The following is a 14,767-nucleotide window of genomic DNA, read 5'->3' on the forward strand; positions in this document are numbered from 1 at the left end:
TTTACCAAGAGCCAATATCCTTTTGCTTTTCCCAATTATTAATTGCCAATTCTATACTGGGGGACTGGTGAAATGAGAAATCAAGAGTAGCTTATAGTAAGTTGAGTCATTTTGCCTGACATCATAACCAATGTCTAAAATTCTGTTTGGAGTATAATAAGGTATCATATGATTTTAGGACCCAGCTACAGATTTTAAAAATAAAGACTGTCTATGAGCCCAACCCAAAAATGAATGTATTAAAAAGTTGCATGTTTATTTTTGGCTTAAATATTAGAAAGTAATTGTTTGAAAAATATGAAGGGTATCGCACCATGTCCCTTATTTTGAAATATTTTGGAAAGAGGATTCCATTTATTTAAGGCTTTGGCAATATAATTGCTTCATTGTTCATAAGACACAGGCAGAATTATACATGTCATGAATTGTGTGAACTAGTTTAAAGTGTGGTCCAAAGGGATGTTGCCTCATTTAAAGGTCAAATTTAATAAAAACTCCATCTGCTATACGTGTACCAGAAAAGCACAGGAGTTGGATGGATTTTTTATTAAGTCAGGCCTTAAATTTGTTAAATAGTTTTGCATTTTTATAAGTAATAGTCATACATAACATTTCAACACCACAAATAGTGCTTGGTTTAAGAATATTTTCTCTTAAAAATGAGATAGTGTGTAAGATTTTAGATGGCTGTGATAACATGTAAGGTCTAAATTACTGACACTATATATTTGCAGCTTTTTAATTAGTTGGATTCATAATTTAATGTTTTGCATTTGGAAAATGAAATTAAGTGGCATTTAGAAAATTAAATCTTTATTGTTACGAAGCTGTGTTGTGATTTTCTACCCTCCCTTTACCATTCCTCCCTCTCCCTTTGCCCTATCCCTCTGTCTCACTCCCTCTTAATGCACAAGGCATTAACATGCTCCAGGTTACTTTTTTGGTATAAAATTCTGTATTAGTCAGCAGAATAATATTTTTCTGCACAATATAGTAACTTAGGTCAAGTGTAGTTTTATATAGTGTTAGGTCTGAATCCATTTTCTTTAACTGTGTTGTTGTTGTAGGAATTTGCTCGCCCTGATACATCGAATGATAGAGTTTGTTGTACGTGAAGGGCCAATGTTTGAAGCTATGATTATGAACAGAGAAATCAACAATCCCATGTTCAGGTGTGCATTTTTTTTTATTGTGTTAAAATCCTATATAATAAAAGGCTAATCTGCAAATCGACCAAATGGCAGAATGACCGGTCGCTATGACATGCACTGACCACCAGGGGGCAGACGCTCAACGCAGGATCTGCCTCCTGGTGGTCAGTGCGCTCCCACAGTGGGAGCACCGCTCAGCCAGAAGCTGGGCTCATGGCTGGCGAACACAGTGGCAGTGGCGGGCACCTCTCCCGCCTCTATGGCAGCGCTAAGGATATCCGACTGACAGCTTAGGCCTGCTCTCCCCAGAGCCGTCAGTCGGACATCCCCTGGGGGCTCCCAGACTGCAAGAGGGCGCAGGCCCAGCTGAGGGACCCCCCCCACACCCCCACACCCCCGTGCACAAATTTCATGCACCAGGCCTCTGGTACATATATAACACAGTTTTTTATGTGTACAGTTCAGTGGCATTAAGTATGTTCACATTGTTATGTAGTTGTCACCAGTAATTCCTTTCCAGAATTTTTCTTGTCTTCCATAACTGAAACTTTGTACCACTTAAACAACTCCCCATCCCTTGATTCACCTAGCTTCTGATAGTCACCATTCTGCTCTCTCTGAATTTGGTTACTCTAGGTACCTCATATAAGTGGAATCAGATAGTATTTGTACTTTGGTGACTGGTTTATTTCACTTAGCATAATGTCTTCAAGGGTTATGCATGTTGTAATATTTGTCAAAATTTCATTACTTTAAAGTTTAAAATATATTCCATTGCATGTTTTACCACATTTCATTCATCATCAGTATGAATTTTAAAAGTACTTTTCATTTTTTGAATTAGATATATTTCCAAGAATAAAGTTACAAAAGTATCAGGTTATTTTTGCAATGGGATGAAAAGGCAGATTTAGTAATTCAACTAGAATGTATTTCGGTTAGTTTTCCATCTGATTTTGCTTTAGTTAATAAAATAGCATTGTTTTTAGTATTCTCTAGGAGGAAAATACATTTCATTATGCTTTTCAATGAAAGTTTCTCATAAGTGAGATATAGTAGAACAAATGCGGCTTATAGGAAATTGCTTATCTTCTAAGACATTTAACACAGTTTTTTGGTGTGAATGAATCAAGATTATATCTATTTCATTTAACACTCTTAAGTAGTTTTAAAAAACCACTGTTTAAAATTATATCTTGGGAAAATATCTTCATTGTCAGACACAGTATCTGGCACATTTTATTGAACACAATAAAATTATAAGATTTAGCAAGAATCATATATGCCTTGTGAATATTAATATCAGTCATGAAGGCAGTCTGGGGCTGGGTGAAGAAGGATATAGATGGCACATGACATGAATAGGGGTTTCTCTTCAGCAATCTTTGCTTTTGGTTTTATTTAGAACTAAGTAGGCAAATATTTTTCATTGGTTTATATTTACTTGAATGCAGTTCTTAAAGAATCTGATGTTTAATTTGTTTGTTTTGTTTTAGATTCTTATTTGAAAACCAGACACCAGCCCATGTTTACTATAGGTGGAAGCTTTATTCTATTCTGCAGGCAAGTAGAATCAGTTACTTTGTTAATTTTGACTGAGGTATTGGAGCTTTCTAATAACATTCTGGATGTTTATTAGGGAGATTCTCCAACTAAGTGGCGGACGGAAGATTTTCGTATGTTCAAAAATGGATCTTTTTGGAGGCCACCACCATTAAATCCATACCTGCATGGGATGTCAGAAGAGCAGGAAACAGAAGCTTTTGTAGAGGAGCCTAATAAAAAGGGAGCACTTAAGGAAGAGTAAGATTTTCCCCTTTCTGTTACATACTCAGAAAAATCCTTTAATGGTGCTTTAATTAATGGTCTTAGTAAGATGTTAACCTTAAAATAAAGTTTTTAAATGTGCTTAAATATCTTAGCAAGAGTAAATGTGTATCTTACTGATCTTGACCTCTTCCTACTGATAAAATTTGTAATAAAATTTGTGATGATTTTATGAGCAGTGATTCTCTAGCAGTGGAATACTTTGTATTCTTACTGAAATTATCTCAATAGTCTTAGAATTCTTGTCTCTCTGAATGCAACATAAAGAGGAAAAATTGTTGTCTGGCTTAGTAAGGTCAGATGGTTGACTGTTGAAGCGTCTCTACAGTGTACAGTATATGGCCACCATGGGTGCATATGTTCTTAACAGTGCTCTGCCAGCTCTGGGACAGTGAAGTTAGCCTGGTTTAAGAAGCAGAAACATCTTTTCCCAGGCAGCTGATGAAGATGGTCGAGGGGCAGGTCCTGGTGCTCGGTGGTCAAGGCATCTTCTGGGTGCCTGGCGGCCATCGTCACTGTGCACTGTGAAGGCATCAACATTTCTGGCAATTTTTAGAGAAACAGGTCGAAGTAACTGGCCTTCCTCTGCAAGCAGATGAACACCAACCCATCCCAAGGTCCTTACCACTTCCCAACCCCAGCCGCATCTTTTGGCGGACTGTGTTAGGCATGCTGCTGCACAAGACCAAGTGAGGCCAGGCGGCCTTGGACTGCCTCAAGGTGTTTGATGTTGATGGGATCGTGCTGCCCTATGATAAGAAAAAGCTAATGGTGGTTCCTGCTGCCCTCAAGGGTGTGCGTCTGAAGCCTACAGGGAAGTTGGCCTACCCAGGACGCCTGGCTCATTTGACTTCCCTGAAAGTACCAGCAGTCACAGCCAGTCTGGACGAGGAGAGACAGGAGAAGGTCGAGATCCATTACAGGGAGGAAAAACAGCTTGTGAGGCTATGGAAACAGAAATGTGGAGATGAAAACTACATGTATACAGAGGTCGTCCTCAAGAGTCACGGACTTCCAATCTGAGCGCAATAAAATTGACTGTTAATTTGTCATGCTGGGCCTGGCCTACCCTTCCTCCATTGCACCCTAGGATATTGGGGGACCTCCAGGGGCTGTCATTCAAGGCTACAGGCACCGTGGACAGTATAGACTGGGAACACAGAAGGGGCCTTAGTCACTGCTGTTTAAGAAATGCCTCTTAAAAAGTTTAAATGGCTTTAAGAGCTGTACAGGCATAGTTTGCCTGTGACCTACTCATTCTTGAGAGCTTTAGGAAATTAGCAGTTAGAATAGTTCAGTTTCAGTATTTACAAGTAAGCTGGAAAACAAATTTAAACTTCCCACATGGTCAGATATTGTACTCTGTAGCAGTTAGAATGTGAGTGAACGCTTTGGGTCAGGATGAGCCTGGTGTACAAACTATCACATGCTTAGACTGGGTTGGACAGCATGGGAGTCACGGGCATTGATTGCCCTTGCATCCTCCCTGTACCTTGTGATCAGAAACGAATAAATTATTTTTAAAGAAAATTAAAAAAATAAATGTAACTACTAAATGTTCAGAGGAAGTTCTGTATACCTCATGGAAAAAGAATTTTTAGCATATAGGATTATATACTTCACTGCATAGTCTATAAATCTTAATCTAATTGCATTGATGCATTGTTTATGAGAGCATTTGGTAATGGAGAACTGTAGTATTTGAAAGTATATTTGCTTCTGAAGATGTATGTTCTTTACTTTTGACTAGGGTCCACAACAGCCCACAGACTAAATCGGCTGCTTCTTGTTCTTGTAAAGTTTATTGCACACGGCATGTCCATCCTTTCCATGCTGTCTATGGCTGCTGTGGTGTTGTACTAGCAGTCAAGTAACTATGACAGAGACCATATGGATTGCATAGCCTAAAATATTTACTATCTGATCCTTTACAGGAGAAGTTTGTCAGCCCCTGTTTTAGCCTTTCTAATGTTATGTAGAAGTGCTAAAGACCCTTCAAAGGAGGGTAAAGAACATGAAGGTTCTTTTTCAGTGGAGTGGCGTAAAAGGACTGGGATGCTTTTAAATACTCTTGAAAAAGTGCCCATAATTTTAAAATGACTTAAATTTGTAAACTAAAAGTCATTGGAATTGTTTATTAGTTTAAGGCCAGGAAAATTATTCTTCCTCATATAAGTTCTTTAAAAAAACAAAACATATTTGGGGGACTTATTACAAATCAGATTTAACACAATTTAATCGTCAGAATTATTTTACTGATTGGGTTTTAAAGAAATTAGTTTATGAGCAGTAGCTATAATGACATTTGAAATTTGTATTTAGACAGAGGGACAAATTAGAAGAAATCCTGCGAGGGTTAACTCCAAGGAAAAATGATATTGGAGATGCAATGGTTTTCTGTCTTAATAATGCTGAAGCTGCTGAAGAAATAGTGGATTGCATTACTGAGTCATTGTCCATCCTAAAGACGCCCCTTCCCAAAAAGGTATGATTTTTGTTTTTGTTTTTTCATGAAACCATTTAAGCAGTTGTTTATTCTGATGGGCTTTGGTTAATATTATTACATTGGTATTTTTAAGTCTAATTACAAAATTCAGAAATCTACATTTTTAAGAAAAGAAAGTAATCATCCTATATAATAAAAGGGTAATATGCAAATGGACCCCAACAGCAGAATGACTGGGAAAGACTGGTCACTATGACACACACTGACCACCAGGGAGCAGACACTCAGTGCAGGAGCTGCCCCCTGGTGGTCAGTGTGCTCCCACAGGGGGAGCTCTGCTCAGCCACAAGCCAGGCTGACGGCTGGCTGCCAGCACAGCGGTGGTGGCAGGAGACTCTCCTGCCTCTTCAGCAGCGCTAAGGATGTCCGACTGCAGCTTAGGCCTGCTCCCCGCTGGCAAGTGGACATCCCCTGAGGGTTCCCGGGCTGCCAGAGGGATGTCTGACTGCCAGCTTAGGCCTGTTCCCCCTGGGGAGCAGGCCTAAGCCAGCAGGTGGACATCCCCTGAGGGGTCCCAGACTGGGAGAGGGCACAGGCTGGGCTGAGGGGACCGCCCCCCCGCCCCGAGTGCACAAATTTTTGTGCACTGGGCCTCTAGTATGGATTATATAAACCACTTAACAGGTTAACTGTTTATAAGATACTGCCTAATTCCTAATTGAGTATATATCTAATTTAAAAATTATAATCCCTCTTGAATTTAGAAATTCCAACAAGTAAAAGAAGATCTGCTTTTCATTCCTAGCTCTTATCACTAGCTAGCTAGTCTTGGATGGTTTATAAGTTAAAATGAATGCTTACTTTGCCAAGGTTCCTCATCATATAATAATTAATGAATCAATTTGTCATTTATTCATTTAGACAACATTTATTGAGTTGTGTGCCAGCTGAATTTTCTTAATAGACAGATTGAATAGGTAAAAGGGGAGATAATAGTTGGCTCTTTGGATTGAAATTGGTTTCCTTTTTTGCATGAAGAACTTGACCCAGGAAATCTTTTCTTATGCAGTCTTGTTATGTTAATTGACAGACAGGTTAACAGGTTGAAATGTAAATGAGTTAAAGTTTTATCCCTGCAAAAGTAATGATTGTGGTAATGTGAAATTTCTTGTAATTATTCTAATTAGTCATGATTATTAAATTGTAAACATTAGCCTTATTACACTGATACCAAAAAATTCAATATGGATTTTTTTTTCTAGATATGTTGTTTCTGATGGTTTTTATTTTTAATTTGTTTTATGTTATCTTTTGGTATTCTAGATTGCCAGATTATATTTGGTTTCTGATGTTTTGTACAACTCTTCAGCAAAAGTTGCCAATGCTTCATATTATAGAAAATTGTAAGTAAAATGAGGTAAATTGATATTTCTGAAATAAAATACTTTAGGGTAAGGAGTTCAGAAGAGAGCACTGTTTTGTTAACACCGTCCAATAATAAGAAATAATTTGAATTTCTTTGTAGTCATAGAATATTCTAAAAAATTGGATTGCATTCATTGAACTAAACCACTTTCAAGCTAAAGTAACAGTTTTTTTAAAGTTTTTATTGGTTAACTTGGTAACAAGACAAATAGGACCAGTTAAAAAGTAACTGTTTTATTGAATATTTAGCCACTTATATAATAAATAAACTGAAACAATGGCAAAGGAAGAGACAAAAGACAAAGCATTAACTATCCAATATGTGTTTACTTCTGATCATCATTATATTGTTGTAGTTCATTGCTAATGCTTTCCTCGGCAATAGGAAATTATGTTGCTTAACTGTAATTAATTTAGAACTCTTCCATAATTCCCCAGAGTTCCGACTAGGTGGCTCAAAGTGTCAGATGTAAAGTTCCTTGCTAATCAAGGAACTACTACTTAAGGCTCTTTTGGGGATTTTGCAAGAGAAAAATTTAGAAGTAGGTGTTAAAGCAGTTGAATTACAGTTTTAGAGGTTAAGCACCTAGTTCTTGATTTTTACAAGATTGCTTAATTTATTGGTAGGTTTTGTTGTGTTTTTTTTAGGTCTGGGAGGGGTTTGGATAGCATACTGAAGTAGATAGGGATTTTTAAACAAATTCTGTTTTAAGAATATATTATTTCAATTTCAGTTTTGAAACAAAGTTATGTCAGATATTTTCAGACCTCAATGCTACCTATCGTACAATTCAAGGCCATTTACAGTCTGAAAACTTTAAGGTATGTTTACTATTTTATTATTTTTGCTGCCTTAGTGTTGAATATGGGGCATGGGAGCTGAGAAGCACATTGGAGAGCTAGAAAAGTATATAAGACATACTAGAGACCCGGTGCATGACTTCATGTACCATTGGGGTCCCTCGGCCTGGCCTGCGGGATCGGGCCGAAACCAGCTTGCCAACATCCTCCGAGGGGTCCCGGATTGCGAGAGGGCACAGGCCAGGCCAAGGGACCTCACTGGTGCACGATCGGGGCCGGGGAGGCATGCGGGAGGTTGGCCAGCCTGGGAGGGAACCCGGGAGGGCTCCAGGGCGTGTCCGGCTCATCTCTCTCAGTCCCGATTGGCCAGACCCCAGCAGCAAGCTAACCTATCAGAGCGTCTTCCCCCTGGTGGTCAGTGCATGTCATAACGACCGGTTGAGTGGCCTTAGCGTATCATTGGCATATTGAACGGCCAACCAATCGACCAGACACTTTGCATATTAGGCTTTTATTATATAGGATATAAAACATAACTTGCCAGATTCAGAAATTATTCTGAAATTTACTGCAATGTTACCTTCATTTCAAAAATACCTGAAATTTAAAATGTATTATTTAGTGTTATTTTGTCGACTGTTAGTTTTAAGTATTTTACAGAAATTCGCTGAAAATTAGTCTTCTCTTTTCAAAAAACACACTCAGAAGATCACTTGTTTTGTAATGGTAAAAGTAATGCACTGCATAAGGACATTTCAGTAAAAAAATGATGGTGGGCCCTGGCCAGTCTGGCTTAGTGGAAAGAGTGTCGGCCTACAGATTGAAGGATCATAGGTTCGGTTCTGGTGAAGGGCATGTACCTGGGTTGCAGGCTCAATCGCCCCAGTCCTGGTCGGGGCATGTGCAAAGGCAACCAATTGATGTGTCCCTCTCACATCAGTGTTTGTCTCTGTCTGTCTCCCTTCCACTCTCTAAAAAATCAATGGAAAAATATCCTCAGGTGAGGATTAACAAAAATAATAATTTTCAAAAATATGGTGTTGCTTCCATAAGATTAGAGTGGAACTGAAAAACTCCTAGCCTAGTGATATCATAATGACTAGTGCAGCATCTTCTCACATCTTTGTAATAATGCTGGCTGGTGTAAACAAACTTACTGCGCTGTCAGTCACATAAAAGTATGTTATATACTATTATGTATAGTCATAAATAATACTTGATAATGATAATAAATGACATACTCGTTTATGTATATACTTTTATCAATCTTGTATTTTTGAGGGGCGTTAATCCTCACCCTAGTATATTTTTCCATTGATTTTTAGAGAGTGGAAGGGAAGGAAGGAGTGGGAGAGGGAGAGAGAGAGAGAGGGAGAGAGGAACGTCTATGTGAGAGAGACACATCAATTGGTTGCCTCCCACACTCGCCCCAACCAGGGACCTGGATCAAACCTGTAACCCAGGTAATGTGCTCTTGACTGGGCATCGAACCCCTGACCCTTTGGTGTGTGGACTGATGCTCTAATCACTGAGACACACCAGCCAGGGCACTTTAAAAAGTTTGCTGTAAAATAGTATGTCGTGTTACCTGGCAACAGCCTCATAAATCTCTTGAATATTGTTCTCTTGTGCTTGATTTAATCTCATGTTTTGTACAGTAACGTCTGCACGGGTTTGTAGTCCAGGAGCAATAGGCTATACCATACAGCCTAGGAGTGTAGTAGCTGTACCACATAGGTGTTGTAGGTGCACTCTCTGATGTTTGCACGATGAAATCGCTTAACAATACATTTCTTAGAACCACATTCCTGTTGTTAAACTTTTATAATTTGTCTGGATTAGAAACACACATTTTAATTATTCATGTTTACAATTATATGCATTACTAATTTTTTATAACCTCTTAAGCTGTAAGCCCGTGTTAAGAAAAGCTAAACAAAAAACCTTATAATTGAATAAATAGATATATTTTCATTGGAAGAAGACTTTTTTAAGGAAATTTTTTTTTTAATATATTTTTTATTGATTTTTTACAGAGAGGAAGGGAGAGAGAGATAGAGAGTTAGAAACATCGATGAGAGAGAAACATCGACCAGCTGCCTCCTGCACATCTCCCACTGGGGATGTGCCCGCAACCCAGGTACATGTCCTTGACCGGAATCGAACCTGGGACCTTTCAGTCCGCAGGCCGACGCTCTATCCACTGAGCCAAACCGGTTTCGGCTTTAAGGAAATTTTTTAGCTTGGAAAGATGCCCAATGACAACACCATTTAGGGGATTCAAACAAACCAACAGCACTTAAAATATTTTGACCTTAAATGACCGTAAGTCAGAGTTTATATAGAGAGGTTTAGGGATGGGGTAGGAAAAAAGTGTTAGCCAGAATTAGGAAGTACTTCATTGGCTCATAAAGGAATTTGGGTCATATCTTCATACCTTGATATCCAGCTTTCATAAGTTCCTAAGATAATGTTTCCCAGAATGTGGCCTCATGTGTACAGTGATGGCGAACCTATGACATGCGTATCAGAGGTGACACGCGAACTCATTTTTTTGGTTGATTTTTCTTTGTTAAATGGCATTTAAATATATAAAATAAATATCAAAAATATAAATCTTTGTTTTACTATGGTTACAGATATCAAAAAAATTCTATATGTGACACGGCACCAGAGTTAAGTTGGGGTTTTCAAAATGCTGACATGCCGAGCTCAAAAGGTTCGCCCTCACTGCACTAGTGATATGTATGGGACATTGATCTTAGGTGATCAGGAGCAAATAGTGCTTCTTTTTCATTATTTTTAGTTGGAAGATGACATTGATTTATTTAAAAACATGGCAATGATAGTTATTTTCTATAAATTTTAAAAAGAATGTTGACTTAGTGAAAAATTCAACAAATTGTGATATTTATTTTCATGAGATGAAGTTTGAGACGTTGTCATAAATAACTTGTTATGTTTTCCTATTTCTTTAGCAACGGGTAATGACCTGCTTCAGAGCATGGGAAGATTGGGCAATTTATCCAGAACCATTTTTGATCAAATTGCAAAATATTTTCTTAGGACTTGTAAATATTATTGAAGAAAAGGAAACAGAGGTAGGTACTCAGTGTATTTGTCTGATTATTATACTTAATGATTTTTATATATCAATTTCAGAGAGAAATAGAGGAAAGGAGAGAGAGACAGAGAAACATTAGAAACCTTGATTTATTGGTCCACTAATTTATGCATTCATTGGTTGATTCTTGTATGTGCCATGATGGGATCAAACCTGCAGCCTTGGTGTAAGGGGCGATACTCTAACCAGCTGAGCTACCCAGCCAGGGCCTTGTCTGATTATTTTAAAATTTATTTCTGGGGATGCTGTGGAGGTGTGATATGTTATAGATATAAAATTTCTTCATGAAAATATTTACTTTTTACCACTAAATAGTAGATTTTGTTGCTGTAATTACTAGAACTCACTAGTTGAGATTATTTGTAACAGGAATTCTCTGTTTTGTGTCCTTATGTGAAAATCAGTGACTGTTTTCTTATTTGATGACATAAAAAGATTTACTGTATACCAGTAGAAAAAAGCAAGTAATTGAGAATATATGTAGCAGGATTTTATTTTGTTAGACTAAAGATCCTATGTAATAAAACCCTAATATGCAAATCAACCAAACGGCAGAAATACTGGCAGAACAACTGGTCGCTATGAAGCACATTGACCACCAGGGGGCAGACACTCAATGCAGGAGCCGCCCCCTGGTGGTCAGTGTGCTCCCACAGCTGGAGCACCGCTCAGCCAGAAACTGGGCTCATGGCTGGTGAGTGCAGCGGCAGTGGTGGGAGCCTCCCACCTCTGCGGCAGTGCTAAGGAACGGCGAGCCAAGCGGTAAAGAGCAAGCAGGCAGCAGCTGGGGAAGGCAGGCCCAGGCAGGCAGCCAGAGGCCCCAACTGGCCCTGATCGCTGGTCAGGCCTAGGGTCCACACCCCTGCACAAATTTTGTGCATTGGGCCTCTAGTAGCTATATAAATAAGTATGTACATGAAAAGATGTACCACAATGATAGCGGATTCTATTCATCACCATTCTGTTGCTTTTTACCTCCTCAGTAGTTCTTGAATCCTTCATACTTATAATTCTAATCCAGCTATTATGTTTTCACTTTCTTCCTTACAAGATACTCCTAATTGGCATCCATACTCCAACCACATGGTCCTTGTTTCAATTTCTTTTTATTTTTCTTCAATGTACAATGTTTCCTCCTACTATAGCTCTTTCTGGAACATCTTTTTTATTTTACCTGAGCTCTTCAGACCTCAGTTTAAGCATAATGTCAGAATCTTCTGTGACCTCTTTAGGTGAAACCTACTTATTATGTACTCTAATAGTATGATATACCTCCTTGTTTTAGCATTCATCCTAGTTGCAGTTATATGTATACTAGTGGCCCGGTGCACGAAATTCATACACTCAGTGGGGGTCCCTCAGCCCGGCCTGCGCCCTCTCGAAGTCTGGGAACCCTTGGGGGATGTTCGACTGCCGGCTAAGGCCCACTTCCCAGGGAGCGGGCCTTAGCCAGCAGTCGGACCTCCCTTAGACTTCCTTAGCACTTCCGCGGAGGCGGGAGAGGCTCCTGCCACCACCACTGCTCTCGCCAGCGGTGAGCCTAGCTTCTGGCTGAGCAGTGCTCCTCCTGTGGGAGCACACTGACCACCAGGGGGCAGCTCCTGTGTTGAGCGTCTGCCCTCTGGTGGTCAGTGCACGTCATAGCAACCGGTCATTTTGCTGTTCGGTCGATTTGCATATTAGTGTTTTATTATATAGGGTAAGATTGTTGTGATTATCTGGTTGCCCGGCTCTCCGCTCCCCCCAAATTCTAAGCTCTATGACAGAAGAGACCAAAGGGCCAAGCTTGTTTTTCACTCATCATTATATACTCAGTGCTTCACATGGTACCTGGCATCAGTAAACACTTGTTAATATTTGATAAATAATGTATGAATGAATGACTACAGTTTCTTTGTCAGACTGGATGATAAAGCATATTCTTTCCATTGATTTTTAGAGAGTGGAAGGGAGGGAGGGAGAGAGGGAGTGTGAGAGAAACATCGATTGGTTGCCTACCTCATGAGCCCCAACTGGGGTGGGGATTGAACCTGCAGCTCAGCTATGTGCTTCTGACTGGGAATCACAACCCGAGACCCTTGGGTGCTAAGGCCGACACTACCACTGAGCACACTGGCCAGGGCATAAAATACAAGATGGGGCAAAGTAGGTTTATAATTGTTGAGTACTCAAAACACAGTTTATTCTTGTATTACTACTTATTAAGTACTAAAAGCCTGGTGCATGAAATTCCTGCACGGGTAGGGTCTCTAGGCCTGGCCAGCAATCAGGGCCAGTCTGTGGGGTGACCGGCAGGACGATTTGAGGGCCCCTGCTAGCACCTGCCTTAGCCGGCCTGGCGCCACCTACTTGCCGTCCCCGCCCCCGGCACCTGTCACCTCCCTCTGTGGGGTGACGGGCGGGGTGATCGGGGCTCCTCCTCTCTGGCACCTGCCTTGGCTGACTTGCGGGCTGAGGGCAGCTTCTGCATTGAGTGTCTGCCCCCTGGTGGTCAGTGCACGTCATAGCTACCAGTCGTTCCTCCATTCGGTCGATTTGCATATTAGGTTTTTACTATGTAGGATTGTATTATTTTCCATACAGACAACTGTAAACCTACTTTTGTTCCACCCTGTATATTCTTGTCCTCACTTTGGACCTGGGAATGTGGGTATCCAGTTAGTTGGTTTATTCTATACTGCAAATTCATCTTTAGCAATATGACTTCAGTAAGTTAAAGAAAATGTTACTGTCATATGTGTTTCCATAGGATGTACCAGATGACCTTGATGGTGCCCCTATTGAAGAAGAGCTTGATGGTGCACCTTTGGAAGATGTGGATGGAATTCCTATTGATGCTACACCCATTGATGATCTTGATGGAGTCCCTATAAAGAGTTTTGATGATGATCTTGATGGAGTGCCTTGTAAGTGCAGACTTCAGACAGATTAAATCTAAATCTGTTAATATCCAAGTTTGATTCCAAAACTCTGAATGTCCATACAAGCTGATATGGAAAAAGGGAATAAGATGTCAGCCATTGACTTTTTTATTTTTTATTTCTGCCTTTTCCAAATTCAAATACAAGTAATACAATTGACTGTGCGAAGAACAGATTTTCATTCTGGTCACATTTTTTTGTTGGGACAGTTAGCCTATTATATTAACAAGCTTCTTTTTTTGTCTTATATATTTTTTAATTATATTTTTATTGATTTCAGAGAGGAAGGGAGAGGAAGAGAGATAGAAACATCAATGATGAGAGAGAATCATTGGTTGGCTGCCTCCTGCACAATCCCCTCTGGGGATCGAGCCTGTAATCCGGGCAAGTGCCCTGACCGAGAATTGAACAGTGACCTGGTTTACAGGTTGACGCTCAACCACTGAGCCAGTCGGGCTCTTTTTTGTCTTAATTGTCAGGAAACTAAAGGTAAAATCTTGTGCTCAATTGTATTCATAATCCCAGGTGCCTGGTGTTATCAGTTCTGTTTTTATTATTAGTCTTCCTAACAAATAGGCTCTTTTCTTATCTGCCAAAATTCAGTTTTGGAAATAAGAATTCTGTGCAATCTCCATTACATTTGAATTATGTTAAGATATTGCATGATATATGAAATCTGTGGTTTAAAAGGTAATTTAAGTAAAGGTATTAAAGATTCTTTTATTTCCTTCTCCTTTTGCTTGAAATAAAAATAACCTACATGTTCTGAGTTGATTTATCTGCTATTTAAAAATTTGATCTCAGATGCAGAGTATTGTGTAGTCATAATCCTTGTTTTTATTTTTTTATTTATTTTTTATTTTTATTTTTTTTGTTGTTAATCCTCATCTGAGGATATTTTTCCATTGATATTTTAGAGAGAGTGGAAGGGAGGGGGAGAGACAGAAAGAGAGAAACATTGATGTGAGAGAGACACATTGATTGGTTGCCTCCCACATGCGCCCCACACAGGGCTGGGATCAAGCCTGCAACCGCTGTATGTGTGACCATGGTCAGAATCAAACCTGGAACC

General features: G+C 39.5%; 1 protein-coding gene and 1 pseudogene across 9 annotated transcripts in view; both read left to right on the forward strand.

Annotated features, from left to right (window-relative positions):
* The window catches only part of U2SURP (U2 snRNP associated SURP domain containing), a 72,892-nt gene that overhangs the window by 42,305 nt on the left and 15,820 nt on the right, over window positions 1-14,767 (forward strand). For all 9 annotated transcript variants that reach the window (XM_006085776.3, XM_023751460.1, XM_006085778.3 and 6 more), the window contains 8 exons: window positions 1,068-1,172; window positions 2,648-2,714; window positions 2,791-2,954; window positions 5,301-5,463; window positions 6,748-6,827; window positions 7,584-7,671; window positions 10,629-10,751; window positions 13,524-13,680. In XM_006085776.3, the coding sequence (XP_006085838.1) occupies window positions 1,068-1,172; window positions 2,648-2,714; window positions 2,791-2,954; window positions 5,301-5,463; window positions 6,748-6,827; window positions 7,584-7,671; window positions 10,629-10,751; window positions 13,524-13,680 (947 nt within the window). The remainder of the gene's footprint in view (window positions 1-1,067; window positions 1,173-2,647; window positions 2,715-2,790; window positions 2,955-5,300; window positions 5,464-6,747; window positions 6,828-7,583; window positions 7,672-10,628; window positions 10,752-13,523; window positions 13,681-14,767) is intronic.
* On the forward strand, window positions 3,426-4,001 carry LOC102427504 (annotated as a pseudogene).

The sequence above is a fragment of the Myotis lucifugus genome, unplaced genomic scaffold (assembly GCF_000147115.1).
Source record: "Myotis lucifugus unplaced genomic scaffold, Myoluc2.0 scaffold_21, whole genome shotgun sequence".
Classification (NCBI taxonomy): Eukaryota; Metazoa; Chordata; class Mammalia; order Chiroptera; family Vespertilionidae; genus Myotis; species Myotis lucifugus.